This window comes from Jaculus jaculus, chromosome 4 (assembly GCF_020740685.1).
Source record: "Jaculus jaculus isolate mJacJac1 chromosome 4, mJacJac1.mat.Y.cur, whole genome shotgun sequence".
In the NCBI taxonomy this organism is placed as follows: domain Eukaryota; kingdom Metazoa; phylum Chordata; class Mammalia; order Rodentia; family Dipodidae; genus Jaculus; species Jaculus jaculus.
In genome coordinates, this window is record NC_059105.1 from 34,260,416 (window position 1) to 34,282,073 (window position 21,658).

Consider the following 21,658-nt stretch of genomic DNA (forward strand, 5'->3'; position numbering starts at 1 on the left):
ACACCACAAAGGTCTCAGCCACCCACGCTCCATCGGCACACGGTCTCAGTTCCAAGATTTGCTTTCCTTCCCAGATGCTAGATTCCAGCATCAACTATATTCCCAGGGCTCAAGGTGCTGGGTCTGGGGAGGGAGGAATGCTATTGTCAAAGTGTTTCCAGCAATAGAGAGAAAAAGCTGGAGCACAGTAGGGAAAATGTTCCTTCTTGCCTGAGGAAGAGTAAATCAAAACATGCAGGGGGTGGGAGGGGGTGGCTGGAGAGATGGCTCAGCAGTCAGTTCAAATGCTTGCTTGCAAAGCCTCATGGCCTGGGTTCTATTCCCCAGTAGCCATATAAAGCCAGATACACAAAGTGGCACATGCATCTGGAGTTCATGTGCAGTGGCAGGAGGCCCTGGCATGCCCATTTTCTCTCTGTTTCTCCTTGCAAGTAAATAATTTTTTTTTTTTTTGGTTTTTTTCAAGGTAGGGTCTCACTCTAGTCCAGGCTGACCTGGAACTCTGTAGTCTCAGGGCAGCTTTGAACTCACGGCGATCCTCCTACCTCTGCCTCCCAAGTGCTGGGATTAAAGGTGTGCGCCACCGCACCCGGCTTTTAATAAATATTTTTTTAAACCCACAGGGATAGAGGAGTACTCGGAATCAGAGACACAGCTTCCACCTCAGAGCTCCATTGGAAGACAGACTCCACCATTAGTCAAAAGCTCTCTCTCCCTTCCTACCAATGCCCCACTCTAAAATTATTAAGACACAAACACTTGAGTGACAAAAGCCATTTGGAGACATTGCATAGACCCCTTAACCATTTTTCTTGGATGTGTGCTTGGAAAAAAATGAGAAAACGTATTATGTGAATTTATGCTTTTAATGCTTAGGGAGCCAGAAAAGAGAGTGTATGATTAACAATGCCTTCCTCATGTGTTAATAAGCAATTTGGCATAGCTTACAGTTGGGGATTAGAAGTTTCTCAGAACATTCTTCAGCTAAAAAGACTCAATGCACATAGGCAGGGGGATTGTGCTGGGTTGGAATCCGGTTCTGCCCCAGCCTTGCAGGGCGATATGCTTATTGACGTATGGTTTTGCCACTTTCAGAAAAAGAAGGTGATGAACCTGTTGGGGCTAACTCTGTATTTAAAGTATCACCTCACCAATAGTAGTAATCCAATGAATGCTAAATGGATGTGCAGATGAACAGATAGATGGATAAAGGTATGTATCTTGGACAAGTGTTCAAAGCCCTTGGAAAATGTTGATGTCACTGACATTTCATGTAGTTGTTAGAGATACAACCTACTTGTCCAGCGCCTCAGTGACAAAAGGTGCCCACTCTGGGCTCATGCTACCTGCATCAGATGCCTGGGTTAACGAGGAGCTGGATTTTAGCGCCACCTGCCATCTTTTCCCTATGGGCCAAGCCATTGCTTTACAGAAAAGAAGCCTGGGCTAGTTACCCCAAGCTGGGAGAAAAATGTTGGTGAGGTTTCAACTTTGCCCAGAGTTAGTGATGTACTGACCCAAATTTCCCTTTGACTGTTTTGACTTCTACCACTTACTCCCATATCTTTCTTCTTTTCAGTTGGAAAATGCTTTCAATTCCTCAACCATTTTTTCATTAATTCCACCCCCTCCCATTCTCCACAAACTTGTCTTATTCTTTGAGATAATGAGAAACAGATATTTAAATAGTCAGTACCTCCAAGTGTATTTGCAAGCAGTGTATTTGAGCAGGCTCCCATCTGTAAAAGTTCTGGACTCCCAGGAGAAAAGCAGTGTGAATGCAAAGAATTTAAATTTTGAGAAACAATAAATTCTGTGAAGCCATATGTGGGATAGAATAGAATTTACCTATTAGGTAATGTTCCTCGCAAACTGTTTGTAAATAGAGTCACCGATTTAATAAGTAATTAGGGAATGTGGCTGTAAGAATAGTGACAAGAAGTAGCGTTTATGTGTGCATGTTAGCCACTGGTGTGTGTGTGTGTGTGTGTGTGTGTGTGTGTGTCAGGGGGCGGGGAGGGGTGATGAAGACATGAGAGGATAAGTAATTTCTTCTTTACTTAGAGAAAAACTTAGGAGGAGGGAACTCTAGGGAAACCTAGATGACACCCAGAGCCATCAGGAAATTAGGAAAACTGCATACTGCAGCTAAGTGACTCAGTCCAATGGGTCAAATCAAGCCCACTAACTGGTTTGTATAAATAAAGTTTTATTGGAATGTAGCCACCCTCATTTGTTTACATATCACCAGGAGTTGCCTTTTTGCTACAGTAGCAAAGTGGAGTGCTTGCAACAGAGACTGTATGTCTTCCAAAGCATGAGATATTTCTATCTGGTCTTTCATAGCACACATTTGCAGACCCTGGTCAAACAGAGTAGGGCTAAAACCGGAAGCAGCCCCTCTCCCTTTCTGGCTCCTAACCTGTCTGAACCTGTCCAAGGAGTGACATGGCTGAGTCAAGCCGGGTTCGCACAGAATCCCTGAAAACAGAAATCACCTCTTACAGCTACATCCATGGAGCCTTACAGGGACCTGGAAGAGCTGCCCAGACTCCCCAACGAAATGTTCAAAAAGACACCAAAGTGAGTCTTCTCTTCTAGAAGAAAAGGCTCTTTATACCTACAGGTGCTCAACACCTGTCCTGTGTGGAACCCCTTGTTACCTGTTGGAACGAAGTGCTGTGGAGGGGACATTTCAGATAAAGGGGTTATTGAATTTGTGGGATTAATCAAAGAACAGAAAACTTTTGGGTCCGGTAGAAAGTTTACAGAAGATAGTAGTAAAGAAGGTGGCCACCTTCCCTGAGCAGTGTGGAAAGTCCACAGCAGCCTGAGAAATGATCCTTCTATTTGAAGAGGGAGGTCATCAGGCATTTGCGGTGGGCCCCACTCTTCCTCTCGCTGTGTCTATCTAAAATGCCTCCAAGCTCAGTTCCCCATGTGGCTGAAGTTTCAGTTACTTCAGATCTTTTTGGTGGCACTGAGGCTACCGTTTAAAACTAAGGCTTGTCACTTTGTGTTCTTGGAGAGAGATGGAGTTGGTGAGAAACATTTTGTTCAGCCCTCAGACAAAGTGGCCTGGCAGCTGTCTAGATGAACAGTTAACTTGTGAGGACAGCACGTGTCTGGCTCCTGTGACAGGAGAGGCTGAGGGTACAAGCAAGCTTCACAAATATTGCTTCAGCATCCCCTAGGCAAGGATGGAAGCCAGTAGCCACGCTGTTGATTCCTCTCTCTCTCTCTCTCTCTCTCTCTCTCTCTCTCTCCCCCTCTCCCTCTCCCTCTCCCTCTTCCTCTACTCTGTAACACCTGACCTTGATCTGGTCACTAGAGAGGAGGGTGAGGACAACAGAGGACAATTCTCATCCACAGCTGCCTATCTGGAATCCTGCAGGGTTTAGGAATACTTTCCTGCTTTCCTTCCCATGGATTATATGCAAGAATTCTATGTAGGCAGGGCGTGGTGGCACATACCTCCCAGCACTCCTGAGGCAGAGGTGGGAGGATCACCATGAGTTCAAGGCTACCCTGAGACTACATAGAGACTGTATAGCTCAGGTCAGCCTGAGCTACAGTGAGACCTTACCTTGAAAAACAAAAACAAACACAAGCAAACAAACCAACCAACCAACCAACAAAGAATTCTATATAACCCTCTCTGCATCTCATAAATGCTTCAAAGAGAGAGTGCTCGTAGGGTGAAGGACTCTAAGTAGAAAGGCAATTTCTGAGGGCTCAGCCCCTTCCAGTGCCTGTGGATGGGGGTGTCACACGGCAGGCAAAGCCTCTGAGAGGCAGGCTATGATAGATGAGATAGGGATGGAAAAAGAGACAGGCCTACCAAATGGTAGATTGGCCAAATAAGCAGATCGCAAAGGCTAATAAGGCATGTATCAGGGGCCGGCCAGCCCTGAAATTACCCGTGTTTGTCTCTGTTAAGATGGCTCCCATCCATGCCCATGAGATAACTTTTGATGTTCATTTTTTTCCTGGATGTATCTGGAGGTAAGTTGTGGGGACAGCAGTAAGGCATCCAGTGGAACCTAAAAGTTGGGACACATCCCTCCCCCTCAAAAATGGTCTGAGAGGCATTCACAAGCATCAGGATATACGTATGTCCCTTTTAGCAGCCATTAGTGCAAGAGAGCAGTCCAGAGCCCTCCACTCCAAGAGCACCATCCACAGTACACTCCTGCCTGGACCTCCACAGGTCTTTAACAGGTAGAGAAGCAGATCTGGTCCTTCGGCGCCTGCTGCGTTTAAAACTCACAGCATCCAACAGGAGTAAAAACCCCTTGTCTTTACTGTGAGACACTAAAAATAACCACCTGATCAACAGCCACACACCTCTGATTATGAGCTTTATATATTTTTATTGGCTTCTTTATTGTTCTTTTTTCTTTTATTGAAAAAAAAAGAAAGTATTGGGCAAGAGGAAATAATCCATCACCTTAATTACACCACTTTTCAGTACGTTTTTCCCTTTATACACATTTTTTCCATTTGTTAAAGCTCAAATCCCAGAAAAAAAAAGATATATGACGACACTATGTTTATAGCCACTGCTTATAAAAAATGGAAGAAAATGCACACCCAGGCTGCATTGTTTAAAATGTGACTCATAACGACAACAAAAAGACCTTTTTAAGAACTGAATGACAACATAGTTGATTCACTCTCACTGCCTTTTTCTCTACACAGCTCTCTTTCATACTAACTCACACCAGGGTACACCATCTATGTGCGTATATGAAACAGAAAGCCCCAAACAATACAAACTCAAAGTTGCATGGTGAGAAATCAGTAAAAGGCCGAAAACGAAAGACACTTCAAGCTACAGAAGGACAAGAATTCCTAATCGGCCCTAGTCCAGAGGCTGCTGCACCGCATTTCTCTGAAGATTTACCAAGTACACATTGATCTCTCCTAATGAATGGGATTACTTTTGTTGCATGGCTAATTTAGAACGGGAAAGAAAAACAGCCCTAATTCAGAGAACCTAACAGCAATGCAGATACCTGTTATCCTTTCAGCATCAACTTTCCATATCTTGCTTGTCCAAAACTGGTTTCTCTCTGTTTCTGCTTTATGAAAGATTTTGAAAGACTTATTCTGTGCCTTGAGCAAGAGGCTCCTGTTATTCTGCCCAGGAAAGGAGCATGGAGTGCATATCACTAGGATCCAGGAAGCACACAGCCAGATATCTTTCCTCTTCCAAGTGGGCACATTTGTTTAGGCAAAGACAGAGGCATGGTGTGGCCAATCATCCCTCAGCCCCAGACAGGAGACCACCCCCCACCACCCCCGGGCCTGGCCCTAGACTCATCTGGCTTCCAACCTGAGAGTTCCATCAAACATGTACCAACGTGACTGAGGCTGTGCCTTCTCAATGCCCACTCTGCTCTTGACTCAGCTTCGCCTGGCCAAGGCTCCACTTTCCAAGACTTGGTTTCCTCTTTCCAAAGACCCTTGCTACCCTCCACGACAGCAGCTGTGGGGCAAATCCTTGTGACTCAGGTCTTGTCTCTACACAACCCCAGAGCAGTCCACCAAAAGTGTTCTGGAAAGTCTTACCTTCAAGCCACTAAGCCCTGTGTTTATTTTGCCTAATGCACACTTGCCACTCAGATGGGAATTTATTTATGTATATTTTTACAAGAGAACAGAACTGGGCTCTGCGGCCACGTGGTGCGCATGGCTTCCAGGAGAGCACATGTGCTTGGTTTATTTATTTTCTTGTGGAAGCAAAGTCCTCTGCCACCGGACTTGTCATTTCCAACCTGACATGCTGTGTGTGTGTGTGCGCACAGCATTTGGGGCAGTTGTAGGCAAGTTTTGAACAAGCCTTTCTTGTAGCTTTGAGACTCAACAACCTCCCAAGTCAGGTGAACCATATCAGCAGGTTTCACTTCCCCCGTGTAACCATTACCTTGGGTCTTGAAGGTTTGGACCTTGGTTTCTTTGCCCATCATTTGGATTTGTGGTCACACAACTCATACCCAGAGAGCACATTACATTCACAATATTCAATACTTTCAAATGTGGAATGGAGAGTGACTTGGAGTGGGGAGAGGCAAGGAAGGGCAAGAAAGGAAGGGAACATCTTCTACTAAGGGTCACTTGCTCTGTTCTGCCACTTCACCCTCACTGATTATCTTAGATTTGTGGGGCACAAATGGCAACACAGGCAAGATGGTTTGGAATTGGGGGGGCACATGTTGATGTCCAGTCAGGAGCTGGACAGGTGAGTAACAGCCAAGATAACAAGTGTAGGTGTGATAGGAAATGGCTATCTTGATCTGGGAATGCTGTCACCTAGAGGGTTAAACCCAGTCAACACAGACAGGGCACAGCAGCCCCTTAAATGGTTGGCACCAGATAGGCCCTGAAGATTGGCTGCCACTGGCGGGGCTCAGTGTCTGTGAGCATGTTTCCATAGTTGGCCACCTGTGGGGAAGCCTTGAAAGTGGCCCCCAAGCATTAGAACCCTGGCTGGCCACCCTAACAACCCGGTTGCAGAGACAGTGAGATATACAATCCAGTGCATTGGCAAGGACCAAACCGCCATCACCCAAGGCTGCTTCCCCCTCCCCCAGATGACACAAGCATCCCCATTTCTTCCTTCTTTGGGGGCTCCCTATTTACTTTTTTAGAGAAAAAAAATTCCTTTTTTGATTTCAGCCTTGACTTGAAAGTCTTATAAGTCTAGTCACCTTCTCATAGTTCCTTTACCACACTCCAGTTTCGGAACTCAATAGCTTCTCCTATAATGATCATCCATCCTTGGGTCTTTCCCCAACACCTTCCTTTCACAAGACTGCTTGTCACTGTACCTCACTAAGGGCTAATGAGACCACTGCCTTGGTACCCTGAAGCTGGGAAGAAATCGTCTTCAGGCTAAAATAAATCATTGCCACCTCATTTCACTTTTAATTTACTAAGAAGTTTTTTTTTCTTCAGTCTTTCCACAGCCTCTTCTTTCTCACCACTGCTGAATTTTTAGCCTCATTGCTCCCTGTTGGACAGTGTGAGGTCGAAAGGCTTATCTGTAACCTATTTGTCTCTGTTATAGGTTGCTAAACTTTAATTAAACAGATAGTGAGGCTCTCAATCCGGACATCTCAGGTGTTGCTGGTGCCATCTAGTGGCGGGAAAGCACAGCATCTTTATTTCCTTGTGTGCTCTGCCAAATTTGGTTTTACTCCTCCCAGCCCCCATCCCCAGCAAATTCACCGCATATGGGAGGAGGAAAAGCCATGCAAAACAAAACAAAACAAAAACTTGTTTTACCTTTAAAATCCTCACCTGCAAAAGCTGATATGGGTTCTGGAAAAGAAAGAGAAAAAAAAAAAAGCTTTGAGTTAAGTAACACGAATCCAATAGCAATGACGATGTGCCCAGTATCCTCCGAGTGTTTAAACTGTGCTTCCCAACCATTCTCAGTCACGGAGTTGGGGTTAGTGCAGAGGATTCTTAAAGTTGCTTTGGAACAAAAACATCCTTCATAGAGTAATAGGTCTCCAGAGCGTTGTCATCAGTCACTTTACCGCTGATGACTTTCTCAGAGCCAGGACTACTTTTTAGATGCTTAGGGTCTGAGAGTTTCTCAGGGAATGGGGGAGAAGTCCCCATTGTCTCTAACATCACAGCCGGCACTCACGGGCCAAGAAAAGTACTTGGTGACTTATTACAGCCATTCTGCCAACTAGAAGCAGTTCTCAGGACTTGCCTCTCGCTCTGGGGGTGGGGGTGATCTCCACAGCTCTCATGGGAGATGGTCAGGGAATGCTCAGGGGAGCCTCTGATGCACGAGAAAACGTGTGTGTCTCAGGATGACTGGCTACTCGCTTGTGACCCAGGTGGGAGTTTGGCTGCCCTTCCCATGCTGGCCCCCTGGTATGCAATATCTAATCCTATGACTGCAGGATCCTGGGTATTACAGGCATTAGCTTTAAAACAAAATGTAACGTCTTGCTTCTTATGCCTTAATGTGCCCTGCAATTCATTCATGTGAAAGAACTGCTTGGGTAATTGTGTTATCACTCCTATATAGCGTGGGTACTATTTTTGCTCACTACTGAAGGCTTCCATTAAATCCATCAAATCTTTCCAGCATGTAATTCTGACTGGCAGGTGCTCACACCCTCTAGCATTTCCTTTGCTAAAAACTGGAGTCTGATGATGGGGTCTTGGCACCCTGAATTTTCATATATTTACTGCAAATCTATTTTGGACTGGGAACGCGGATAAACCTCACCTATCTCACACCCCTCCCCTACTGATCCCCAAGATACAACTACACCCACACAGCATCTCCTGTGCAGATTGGCGCTCCCCAGCCCACTGGGGATAGCATGTTTGAAGACAGCCTGTTGCTTCCTCTTGCATATCCTAGCCCCTGGTGTCTTATTTGAAAAAGTCACAAAGAGCTATGTAGTCACGTACCCATGCAGTTCTCCAGTGGGACGTCAGTGCTTATCCGAATGTCATCGATGGCAATCTCTCCTGAATGTCCTTTTGCTATCACCCCCTCAAACACGATCTAGAGCCAGGAGAACAAGAGCCATTGGTTAACTGAGCTTCCTGGTCCAAACAGTGCAAAGATTTCCAAGTTTCTGTTAACTATAGCGCCGTGTGTGCGTGTGTGTATGTGTGTGTATGTGTGTGTGTTATTGCACCTGGCACACATCTGCGTACCACATGCCTACATCTCTTGAGATCTTAATTAAAAAGAGTTGGTTCAAATCAAGTGCATATTTGAGAGGATAAGAAAATATAACAAGGTGATGGATATTATTGTCCAGTAACTAGAATGTATTGATTAAAAGGACCACAATCAAGGCATGTTTAAGGGGGGCGGGAGGGGGGTTGCTGAAACTTCTTTCTCTATTTTTAAGCTTCTTTTTTTTCCTCATAAATCTTTCAAATGCCCAACCAAGGTATTTGAAAGCTCTAGGGGACAGAGGCAGGTGAGGGTAATGAGAGAAACACGACACGGGGTTTAGAGTGCCTCGTGGGTGACCTTTCCTTGTGGCTGACGATCGCATTTGCCTTAGGGATCCATCAGTACAGCTAACAAGGAGATGGTGTGCTCTTCTCCTGAGGACCTACTGGGCGCCAGGCACTAGGACAATAACAAAATATAGAGAGAGGAGCTCTTCCCAGAGACACTCACCTTCTAGTGGGGGAGACAAAAATGCAAATAGGTTCTGCTACCTGCATTAAAGTTCATGAGTGGAACCCAAGTGGGGGTACGATGGTCTCAGGATGCCTTGCACCTCAAGAGCAAAAGTGGCTCTGTGTGCTGCACACTGAAGCCCCTGGGCTCTGTGGTCTTTGATTATTCCTCATTCTCACCCTCCGCAGGTTCTCTCTCTGCAAACGAGCACATGTCCTCTGGCAAGCCGAGCGAGCAGTTGGCTGCCTTACTGGCCATCTGTTGCTGCTCCTCGTCTGGGGAGGAGCAGGTTAATGCCCTGGCTGGTTTGCAGTCACCTCATCCATAGTGTGTCTAGTCCTACCCCAGATGCGGCTACAGCTGCGGGTGTCCACCTGTGCCTCTGTCTCTGGTTCCGTGGGACAGACAGACAGACACAACAGGACTGAGTTCCTGGAGCTGAGAGAGAAGCCACTTGTTTACAGCTCTCTCAGGTCTACTGCTGGTGGAGTGTAAACCCTACTCCAGTTTTTGCCCCTTCCTGGATTCAGGCTTTCTGGGGCAGGGAGGGGAGGGTATGTCCACTGCCTCTTCCCTTCTGAGGGCTCCACTGTCCCTTCCCTGGCCTGTGGAGGGTTTGTTTGTGTTTATTTCCCAGGTTCCTGTGTCCCTTTGTCAGCCTACCTGATAGCAATCTAAAATAAAATGGAGAGAAGAAACATTTGTTGGAGAAGATTTCAGCAATATAAAAGGCAATAGGAGGAACAAAGAACCAAGTCTGGGTGAAGAGATAGGCACATTCTGAATAACAAATAAGAGTGTCATTTAGTTGCCATGGCGACGCGAGGAACACAATGAAAACAGCGGAGCTTAACCGTGTCCCCTAATGATGAATGGGCACAGCTCCTTGAAATATCGCAATACGGATCGCCACGATTCCCTTGGATCTCCTAGTCCCTTCCCTTCGCTACCCCACCTGGTACTCCATGTCGTAGCTGGGCAGGATGATGCGCCCGTGCTTCCACTCGCTGCCCTGGTCCTCGCGGATGACCCACAGGAGCTTGCTCTCCTGGCTGGCTTCCCGCACCACCTGCAGCGCCACCCCGCGGCCGCCTGTGGCTTGGTACTGGAACTCCATGCACACGGGGCTCCGGGGCAGGTGCAGCGGGGGGCTGATGAGCCGCCCGTACTGGCCCTCTCGCCGGCCTTCGCTATGCAGCCGCAAGAAGTTCTTGTCATCTGGGGGAGACAAACCAAAGAGGGCGGGGGGGGGGGGCTTCGTAAGTGCGGAGGAAAGACACCACTCTGCAGCTAGAGACCCTCCAGTTGAGACTGTGTCTTTTTGGTTTTTTTTTTGGTGTTTTGAGACAGGGTCTCCCTATGTAGAGCAGCTGATATCGAACTCACAATCCTGCCTCCACCTACCAAGTGCCAGAAATATCATAATGTCTGCCTCCCTATGTGCCCTTCCTAAGGTCCCTTCAGAGTCTCAACTCAAATGCCGTGGCCTCTGGACCCTCCCTATTACTTTGGGTCGCTTGCTTCTTATCTTCTTCACATGGAGCTCCTGGGATGGGCTATCTGAAGCTTTGGCTGCTGGTATACCAGCTTGATTCTTCTCCCTAGATCCTAAGAGGCTTGATTCACATCTTATTCATCGCTGGTTACCCGAAGGACCAATGAAAGCTAATGAACTGAATTACAAGGAAAGCATTTCGAGGGGGTTAGGTGGCTGTTGAATTGGAAGGTGACTCTGGCCAGGTGGTTTGGGGCTTTCAGCTTTTGTTGTCTTGGCTGGGCACTGTCCAAATGGAAGACACCGAAAACCTTCTGTTTTTGCCAGAGCTGCCAGGTGACGCCTGGGCCCCAGTGACTGCAGCCTGGACACACGCATCAGGTTCAAGCATGACTGGCGCTTCTAGCTGAGCAGCCTGACATTCCGCCCCCTTCTGTATGCACCCGGGGGGAAGCCTGGGCTTGGCCTTCCTCGAGCAACGAGGCACACGCAGCTCCGGTGAGAAAGGTGCAGTCATTATCATGAACAAAGGCTGCGTGTTTAGCAGAGAATATACATGCTCTGGAAAATGAAGGCTTTGCCTAACCAAATGCTTCAAGAATGGTCATTGTTTTTGGCACACTGGTTTTCAATCTATCCAATACTTAGGTGGAAGACTGGGCTGTTGTTACAGTTGGCAGCCCCTATGCCACACAAGAACAGGTGCAGAGAGCAGCACCTGTGACTCCAGCTTGGGCAGGTGTGCCCGAGCCCTTGAGCTATGTGCACAGAGCAAGGAGCATCTAAGGAGGAACTCTCCTCACCTGCTTTGGGCCCTAAGACACAGGGGCCCTAGTACGCTGAACAGTTCTGTAAAGAGGGTACTCACATTTTCACTGCCTATCCAGCATGGAATGTGGCCAGGTCAGACACCTCGGGGTCTTGGTAACATAGTGTCATGTTTAGTCTGAGACATGTGCATAGAGTTTTTTGAGTCTTAGGGGCCGTGAACATCTTGAATTTATGAGGGAAGGACAGACTAGGATTCCAGAGTGCTGAGTCAACACCAGCCTGCCCGGTCACTGGTTTGCTGCTGTTACTTTTGCTGACGTCATCTTTCCAGGGGAGAGCTAAGCCTGTGATGGACAGACAGAAACAGCTTCTCCTTCTCCTCAACTCCCTGGCTACTTTGCCCACTTCCCTGGCTCTCTGACACCGTTGCAGCAGTCAGACTCTGGGGTTATTGCTGGGAGCTACCCTCTCTGGCCAAAGTCAAATCAGACTAATTTAGAATGCAGGGTCTGGCTATATACATAGCCATGTTTGTCCACCAAGGCCAAAGTCAGTGCAGATAATGAACAGGCAGCCATACCCAGAAGAGAATCTCACAGATGGGAATTGGCTGAGAGAGAAGCTACTGATATTACAACCAGCCACTCGACGATCTTCTAAACCTATGCTTCTCCTATCAGATCTTATTGCTACCACTATTAATGAAAATTGCAACTCATAACTGCATGGTGCTTGGCAAGTCACAAAGCATATGATTATGCATTATTTCATCTCACCCTTGCCATGCACTTGTGAGCTAAGACTGACTAATCTAATACAAGGCATAGAAAGCTTCGAGTGACTTATCTAAGGAAGAGGGTCCAAGGGTGGATCTGGGCCTCTACTGAGGGGCTTCCTATCTTTCTACAGCAAACCCTTTATTTCCCGCTGCCCTAAGTCCATACATTCAGCCACACTCTGTTTGAGGCGAATACTTTCCCACTGTGCCTCTCCTCTCTCTCCTATCCTCTCCTCTCTTCTCCTTTCCTCTCCTCTCCTCATTCTCTCACCTTCTTTTCTCTCTCCTCTCTCACAGTGGGATGATAATCACTATGCATGATTTACAGGGACCACGGCAAGACCGGGGAGTTAATTCCAGTGGCGTGCTAAGCACGAGCAGCTGAAGGATCATAATTCAGAGCTGACATCTGAGCTAATCCACTGGTTTGCAGAATCTCCAGACAAGCGGGCCTCTGGATTTCACTTAGTTAAATCATTTGTGCCCCACTTGTCCGTTAAGTGCTACGAGCTCCAGGGAAGAAAGATGATATGTAAATTTAAGGAATTAGCAGTCGACATCAGTCAGAGGGACACTGAGCTGCAAAACATCCCTGCCTGTCACTAAGAGAGGCTTGATTAGAACCAGGGACACCGTGAAGGAATGACTTAGACCTGGAAAAACACAAGGAAAGGGAGAGAAAGAAGCAGGGGGAGAGGATGAGCAAGCTGTGAAGCTACTACGGGACAGATAGTGCCCTGGGGCTTTACCCACCCTGTCTCATGGAACATCATGCTGTGCTAGGGCTATTTAGTCTCTCTCTCTCTCTTTCTCTCTCTCTCTTTCTGTGTGTTTCCCTCCCTCTGTGGGTCTTACTATTACTGCAGGTTGGCCTTGAATTTGTGATCCTCCTTCCCATACCTTCTAAGCGCTGGGATTATAGGTGCATGCCCCACATCCAGCTTGTTTTCTGCACTTTTATGAAAAAGAACACTGAGGCTCAGAGAAATGAAATCATGCTGCCAAGACCGCCACTAGAGGGTGATGGGAAAAGGATTTGAACACTGTTGAGACAGAGCATGGCTTCTACCTGGGGTGGAATCTTGGCTGGAGGCTGCTTAACTTTTTTAATGCCTCAGTTTGTTTATCCAAAAACTGGACACAGTTATGGCATACTACTGCATAGGCTTGTGGAAATGAGCTGTATTAAGTGCTTTGTGTAGGAACAGGGACGCAGGAAGAGCTCAATGGAATCACTACTGCCGATATGCACACTGCCTCCTTATGAGGGCCTTTACTTGACAAAGACAGGGACAGAAAGACCATGCTGAACCTGCCGAAGTCAGTCCAACACTCAAAAGAAACTCAGGGATGGCCTTCTCTGGATAAGCAGCTGAGCCCACCTGGCCTGACCCCCGAGGCCAGCCTCTTCCAAGCTTTCCATCATGCGCTGTTTACCGTGTGTCTTCTGGGCCAGTCTGAAGAAGATGAAATGGGATGCGACATGGTTCTGGATCAAGAGTGGAACCTCCAGTGATCACACAGAGTGGGCCAACCCTGCCTCCCAGAGGCAGCAAGTGAAAACAAAACATCTAGGGAAAGAATCTCCACAGGCCACACTGACCATGTGCTCTCCAGGACACGCTCTTGTCAGAAACTTCTTAAATTCAGTTTTAAGCCTTCCTGTTGTCATTAGACACACTTCCTCCTTTTCTGCCCCGTGGAAGGCTGCCAGCTCCTGTCCTCCAACTTAGAAACACTCTCACTTCTGGAGAACTAAGACCTCCAACCCATGCTTCCCCAGAAAGCACAACCTGGCTGCAGGAGTGAGCCTCCACCAATGTCTGCAAGACAAGCTCAGTGCTTCATCTCTTTTACGTCTGGGCGTTCATACGTAAGACGCTGGGAGCCGGGCACGGAAGTGGAGATTGTTTTAGATTATTCCAATCTGTGGCCCACTTCCACCAGTCACTGACGAAGCTCTAAAACTATGAAGGATGTTGATTACCTGATACAGAACGGTTGACATGGAGTGGGGAAAGGGCTATTCTATGAATTGACTTGGACCTGAAGGGACAGCCCTTTGGATTGTCAAGAGTTTGCCCTAAGTGACAACTGACCAGCTAAGACCCAGCCTTGCTTGCTGGGAGCCGACTCTTATTCTTATAGCTGATGGTTGCAATGCTGGTAATGGATAGCTTCCAACAAAAAGACAATGGAAAGGAAATAAGTTCATTTGCTGAATGAGAATGAAGAAATAACATCCCTGAGATACAATCCTCCTCCTCCTGACCTGGGAAATCAGGGAGGCATTTTGCTAGGCCTTTGGCTCCAAACATCTGTGGTTGCCAATGACACAGGGAAAACAATCACATGGGAACTAACAACAGGAGTTCAAAAGGGCAGAGAGGTAGTGCAGAGGACAGGGTCACTCAGGCGTTTCAACCTGCTGCCGTCTCTGAAGGTCTCTTAATATTTCACCTGGCAATTTATGGCCCCATCTGGCTTCGGCTGCTTAAGTCTCTTGTGGACATGCGACTGTGATGGGCCCAACTGCTGTGGATTCAATTGTGTCTCTGATACCTTACCAAACCCTGAAATAAATCACCAGTTTGATCTTCCTGGCTACCCAAAGCCAAACACACCATCTGTCCCCCGCCCGCCCCCGCCCACCACATCTCCTGGCTAGCATCTTGACCTCCTACTAGAACCGCCATCTGAAAGAATGTTTAGTGCTGCAGGAGATGTAGGCTCTTAGAACAGGTCATACTTAAAACATGAGTCACCCCCTCAGCTGGCCTCCCAAGGTCAGTGTATCTCTGCTAAGGTCCTCAAATGAATAACCAGTTAAGGGAAACACTGACTTTGGATGAGCTGAGCAGGATGTTTTCAAGGTTTACAAAGGAACATTCATGCATGGTTTCTGGTCTCGTCTCTGCAGATGTTCACCTGGAGCTGCCTTTTGATATGTAAGCTTCCACGTAAAGTTCTCCCATTCCTGAGTCTTTCCATCATTCTTCCCCTTCATTATTAACCCACATACTGCTCAGAAGAAGGGATAACAACTTTTCTTGAATATTTTCTTTCCATCCTTTAAAGAAGAACCTCAATTCTTTCTTTTTCTAGTTGCAATTATTCCTTGGACATTGGTTAACTTCTAGCTAGGCTGTTCCTGGTCTCATTGTCAGTCAAGGTCCATAGCCTGAGAAGTTTCTATCCTTGCATTTGCAAGGGTTGTGCCCCAGCCAAACCACATCTACCTCCTTCTGAAGGCAACCCCATCTACGGCCAATGCCTGAACTGTTGGCTGTCACCTGATTTCTTGAGCTCAGAGAGTTGCTTCTTAGTTCAGGGTCAGTGATAGCTCACCATCAAAAATCAAGCCCATCATTAAGTAAGTTCACTTGTCAATTATTTTCTCTGATAGCTTCATGACCATTCACCCACCACACCCAGCTTCTTCTACATGCATCAAGTGAATTACAGCTCTCTCTCCCACTCGGCTGGAGTTTATCAGTGCCTAGTCCACATCAAAATAGCTCAAAGAGAAGTTAATACTACTTACATGGAAGGGCTGCCTGACATATGTAAAACCTGGATGTTAAAATTCCCGACTTACTCCCACTTGAGCTTGCTTTTGAACTCAGAATAAAGGCACTGCTCTCTCAATCCCTTACATAAGCTGGGCAAATCTGACCTTCCACAACAATGTCCTATTCCAAGCAGGCTTGGCCTGTTTTTTTTAGATCACTTCAGGACTTGAAGTTATTGAAGTGAGGAGGCACTGTAATCGTGCCTCACAAAACCAACCAATGCATGAAAGAAGAACACACATGCAGGAGCATCACACAGGGGAGAACCAGGAAGCCAGCTAGATACAGTCCTGTTTACTTCTGTTCTCTCTCTCTCATACAGGGAATTGAATCTAGGGCCTCATGTATGCTAGACAAGCACCCTACCACGGAGCTATGTCCTCAGCTCTCTGTTTTTCTTCTTTCGGGACAAGGTCTCACTGAGTTGGCCTAGACTGCACTCAGACTCACTCTGTAGCCCAAGCAGGTCTTGATCTTGCCAGTCCTTTTGTCCCAGCCTTCTGAGTATCCAGGATTACAAGGTCTGTGCCACTAGGCCTGGCTCTCATCTCCTTCTTGACGATAGGAATGGTAACGACAATAACACCCAACATTATGATTGATATCATTTAGTACTTACTGAGGTTATCCAAAATGCTAATACTATTTGACTTTCTTACTTGGTTGTACAGTCAAGTAGGATGACACACACAAACAATTTGATAATCACCAGCCACTGAACACTTCTATAAAGGGCTCATTGAAAAGAACCTTCCCCCTAAGTCCTGCTTCTTGGTTTACACCACACCAAACAACAACAACAACAAAAACACATGAGCATCAGCAAGGGCCCGAGGTTGCCCTCATGTTAAGGTGGCACTGTGGGATGACGTCATGCTCTGAGCATGTGCTGACCCACACAGGGCAGCTATTGTGTCCATGAAACGTGACTGGTGTGGCAGCAGAAATGACGCGTTGGCTGTATTCATTTTAATTGATCAAAATGAAAACAGAAACAGCTGCATGTGGCTAGGGGTTCTGCATTAAACGCTGGAGGTCTGGATATCTAAGCCCACCCTATCATATCAAGAGGTGTTGCCTCGTTCTTTCAAGACCCAACACTGATCAACCTCACTGCTGTGTGATCGAAGCCTCAGTAAAGGGTGACACCATGTCATTGTAGCTTCTGAGAAAAGGCAGAATTGCTTCTCAGAGAGGGTGGGGCAAGCTCCTCCACCACCACCAGGGGTCAACGAATTTGGAGCCGGGTCCCCAGGGGTTGGTATGAACACACTCCAGGCGGCTGAGCCACAGGAGCTAAAAAAAGACATTCTGAGTGGCTTGAAAGACTTATGTTGAAAAACAAAAACAGTGGAATGAAACCAGTGGGTGTCTTGTCAGCCTCAAGCAACCATTTCCACTAGCCAAAAGAACAGAACTAATTGCTGACTTAAAAGAGGTGGCGGGGAGGGGGAAGGGGGAGAAACTATGAGAAAACAACTTAATCAGAAAATATCTAAGCAATGTAAGTAGTTTCCGCAGACACTTCTGATCAAATTGCCTCTCTATGGCATTTCAACATGGCTATATCTTCCCTTCATCTCCATTCCCTCAAACTCTTGATGGAGATACCTCCCTTCTGAAATGCAATGTCTTCTGTGGCATGCTTCCTTTCTAGAAGCCAGCGATCTCCTCTTTGCGGAATAGTGAAGTGTGGGTGACGTGGTGGTGCCTTTCGGGTCTGCCTTCTTGGCGCCAGCCACTGAACCCATTAGCATCTGCCCTGCCCTGAACTAAGCCCAGCTGCTTCCTTTCTCGCAACTGCTCCCCTCGGGCCCCAGTTTTTTTTTTTTAAGAAGAAAGGAACACCCCAAACAGAAAGGGCATTCTATCTTCTGCTTACCACCCAATTTCAAGTTTTGTAAGCAAAAAGAAAGTAGGAAATAGAGGGAGAATGGGGTTTAAAATCACCAGAGGATAGAGGGAAGGACTCTGAGAACAATATTATGATTTTGCTTCCTGGAGGCAGGTTCTAAGTGTCACTTTTCCAAACTTCAGGGATCGTCCTGGAAAAGGAAAATAATTGTTTTCCTCTCAATATCTTAAGGGAGGAACAGCATTAGCTCTTAGCAGCTCCTTATGGCCCTAATTTTCTTCCTGTCCCATCCGTTCAACCAAACATTGGAATTCTGCCGGCTTTGTGAGCTTGCTGTAGAAAGCCCTCCCTAACTGCAGGGTGAAATGAATCCACAAGAAGAAAGACCAAGACTGGCATTGCCAACCAGTACCAAGGGTCAAGGAAGCAGACACTCAGGTGAGGGTGCGGAGTGGACGAAGATGGGGTGCAGGCACAGGGCAGCAGTGGTACAGGCCAGGGGGAGGTGACTGAAGTGCTTCCAATGCCTTGTGAGCAGGAGGTCTTCTAGCCAGCCACTGCTGACCTCAGGCACCCTCAGTAGAAATCTGCTTAGAAGGGTGGCAGGGATGGCTAGAATGCGGAGAAAGAAGTGGAACTGGACTATGGTTAGGAGCTGGTGGACCTCCCACCCTGCAGAGAGCCCGTGTTGTACAGCCCTTATTCAAAGTGCCTTGACCAGCCACGCTATACCTTACAACACACGCACACATGCACACACACACACACTCATGTACACTATGCACATACAAATACCTCGCTCACCTTTCTTATGTTTAGATTAAGGTCGGGGCCTGGGAAAAACCACCAATTAATTGGACCCATTCTCAAAGGAGAGGAAATGAAATGAAAAATCCAGGCTGGGTTATAAAAATCAGTATTTTTCTCCCAACGTGCAAGAGGCTCATTATATTAATTAAACATTATTACAGTGAATGGGAGGGGGAGGGGGCTCAAGGCTGGCACGGGGTAAGTGCTCTCTCCTGGGCCCGAGGCTGTGGTGATGGGCAGATACTACTCTCTGAGCTAGCACTCAAATGCTGAAGAGATAAACACTTGAAATATGAAAATGTTTTTCTCCAGAGCAGATGCTGTGACCCTACAGGAAAGCAAGTGTCGGCTGAGGCAGGAGGCTGGCCCCAAGTGCTGTCCTAGGGCCTGCCCCACTGCTGTTCCCTGGGGACTGAGAGCATCACTAGCCCTTGGGGTGAGGGGCAGCAGAACAGCTTTGAGGAAGCCTGTAATAGGGGAGTCCCTCCCCCTTCCACTTTCTAGCTCTTCCCCCAGTGGATCTTGGCAACACTTGGTCTACTAAATTTCCAAAATTAACCCCTTTCCTCTCAAATGCTTATGGACGTCTAAGGTTCATGTGGGAGGAATGGGGTAATCAAAAGCTAATGAGTGTGTGCTGGCTTGTGAGAGCCACCTGTTACACTTTTTGGAACTCTGCAAGACAGTCAACTGAAACCATTATTAAAATTTAAATTGCATAAAGTTTACAGTAAATTATATTTCAAGAGAAAGGAAAATATACTCAATTCAACACTTCCTAATCAGTTTAAATTTTCCACCAGTATCTTGGCTCCGGAGGCTATTTATATTAATTGTATCTGTACGGTGAGGAAGCATCCTCCCCTGATCTCCAGCTCCACCTCTGCACTCTGCCTTCCATGATGTATTGTAACTCAAACTGAAGCACGGTGTTTTTTTTTTTTTTTTTTTTGGTTTTTCGAGGTAGGGTCTCACTCTGGTCCAGGCTGACCTGGAATTAACTATGTAGTCTCAGGGTGGCCTTGAACTCATGGCAATCCTCCTACCTCTGCCTCCCGAGTACTGGGATTAAAGGCGTGCGCCACCACGCCCGGCTTGAGCACGGTGTTTTTACACCGTCGAAAGAGGCACGTGTTACTCAGTGGGCTTGGGGTTTTGTGCAGATCCTTGCAAAGCCTGTGGTTAAACATCTCTAGAAGGCCACTAGAGCATGAAGCAGGGGAGCTAGCAGTGAGCCCTGGGTTTTACTTGCCCACAGGGGCTAAAGACAATCTTCATCAATAGCTCCAGGGGCAGACTTCAGAGCTAAGGCTCACCGAAAACCCAAGGGTGGGTATAAAAATACTTCAAGGTCTGGCAGCCAGACTCTTCTTTAGACCAAGGGCCGGGCACTTTGCTAGACACACCTGTGAGTATCACAGGTGTGGGCATGGCAGCATTTCAGTCCTTGGACTTGGTTGGCTTCAGCAGTGGTGGTACTCAGGACTGTGAGTCAGAATCAAGGGCAGGGTTCTCCCAATGGGCCACTTTAAATCATGCCCAGCTTGAAGCTGACAAGTGCTCTGTGATAGTCGTAGATAGTATCTAGAGGAACAAGAGGACACTATGGGCCTCCTAGGACCACTCAGTGGCTCCTTCTAGCTTTCTCTTCTGTCTTTTATCTTGGCCTCTCCTCCCTTCCAGCTTCCAAGCTGTGTTATAATCACACGAGGGAGCCTGGCTGGCCTATGCAGTGACGTCTGGAGCAAAGACTGGTGGTTTGTGGGCAAAGAACACAGAGTTGCTTTGTGGTAGGAAGTTACAAATCTTGCAAGGGAGGTGAGGCTGAAAGTCAAGTACCTTCCACATGTCACAGTACCCCTCAGCTGGCTTACCTGGAAATGTCCGGTCGTTGGGGCTGGTACTACTGGTCCAGGTGCTCCGGAGCCACTTGGCATGGTCGTACAGCCAACCACAGGGCTCCTCGGGGAAGTCAAAGTTGCAGTTGAATCCGGAAGGGAGCTGCAAATCTCTGTCTGTGAGGGGGGAGAAAATAACCCAAAGGCAGGCAAATGAGTGGGGGGTTCAGAGGAGAGGCACAGTGGTGCCGGGTCATGTCAATGGCTGGCAAGGCCTGTGTGGGGAGCAGAGAAAAGAAGGGGCTCCCTTGGCTTATTCACTTCACTCATCTTGGAGATCGCTGGCTTTCGGGTCAGGCTTTGGTCTCATCCTTCCCAGGCATGAAAGCCAAGTCTGCCAGTGGTTCCCATAGTAAGCAATTACAAATGAGGCCACCAAATGGCTTCGGGCTCTAATCAGCCTCCTCTGTCTACCTCGGAGAGCAGACAAATGTGAACATTGCTGTTCCCTAAATGCCAGAAAAGAATGTCTCCCCAGTGCCTCCATGGAAGGCTGGCTCCCTAAAAGGATCATCTCATCTCCTGCCAGCCTGGCTCTCAGCAGTGATGGGGCAGCCCATTAGCATCAGAGAAGCCAGAATGCCTGGAAGGTTCTGGCCAGAGCAAAGAAAGTGACCTCAAAAACAAGGCTGGATTGTTTTCCTCTTTGACACATCTCTTATTTCAGAAGACAAGGAGAGTTCAACATCGCCACGTGGGCAATTTGATACGTTAGGAGTGAAGTAAAGGGGTTGTACCAGGAGCCACCAGTCTCTGTGATGAGACAGATGTAGGGAGGGTATTTTTACATGCTGGACCTGGTGGCTCAAGCCCGTGATCGGCAGCTACCTGGGAGGACATTTCGTAGGTCAGGATCCCAGTACCAGGGAAGAATGCTTTTCCCATTGACTCTTAAGAGGTGACCCCATAGTTAGGCTTGTCTTGCTTACTTTGGAGGTTTATCTACTAAGCCCAAAGATAGGGTTTCTTTTAGGTTCCACCTTGGATCTAACATCCCAGTATGAGTTAGTACCAGCTACACAATTAAGCGGAGGTAGTTTGGAGGTGGAGAATGAGAGAAATTGGGGACCCGAATAGGAACACTCGCTAGAGACAGCAGAGAAGTATTGGCTTATGTTGGCAGCAGAGAGGAAGTGAGGTCTTTGGCCCCCTTACTTCCCTTTCTAGGTTCCCATGGAGAAATTTCCATAGGGAAGGTTCAGGATGAAGTCTGAGGGAACAGAAGACTGGAAGGAGCAAATTGCTCACTGTGGGGTGGAAAAGACTTGGGTCTCGGAGGCCATGATGCTGCTGACCTTGGC

The 21,658-nt window shown here is 47.4% G+C and overlaps 1 protein-coding gene across 4 annotated transcripts in view; it reads right to left on the bottom strand.

Annotated features, from left to right (window-relative positions):
• Positions 1-21,658, bottom strand: part of Nrp2 (neuropilin 2) — a 123,515-nt gene that overhangs the window by 27,233 nt on the left and 74,624 nt on the right. For 2 of the 4 annotated variants that reach the window (XM_004653555.2, XM_004653559.3), the window contains exons 12-15: positions 20,334-20,474; positions 10,134-10,396; positions 8,446-8,542; positions 7,306-7,326 (exon numbers count right to left, since the gene is read on the bottom strand). In XM_004653555.2, coding sequence (XP_004653612.1) covers positions 7,306-7,326; positions 8,446-8,542; positions 10,134-10,396; positions 20,334-20,474 — 522 coding nt within the window. Of the gene's footprint in view, positions 1-7,290; positions 7,327-8,445; positions 8,543-10,133; positions 10,397-20,333; positions 20,475-21,658 lie in introns of all 4 variants that reach the window. The other 2 variants (XM_004653554.2, XM_004653558.3) reach the window with 1 other exon arrangement.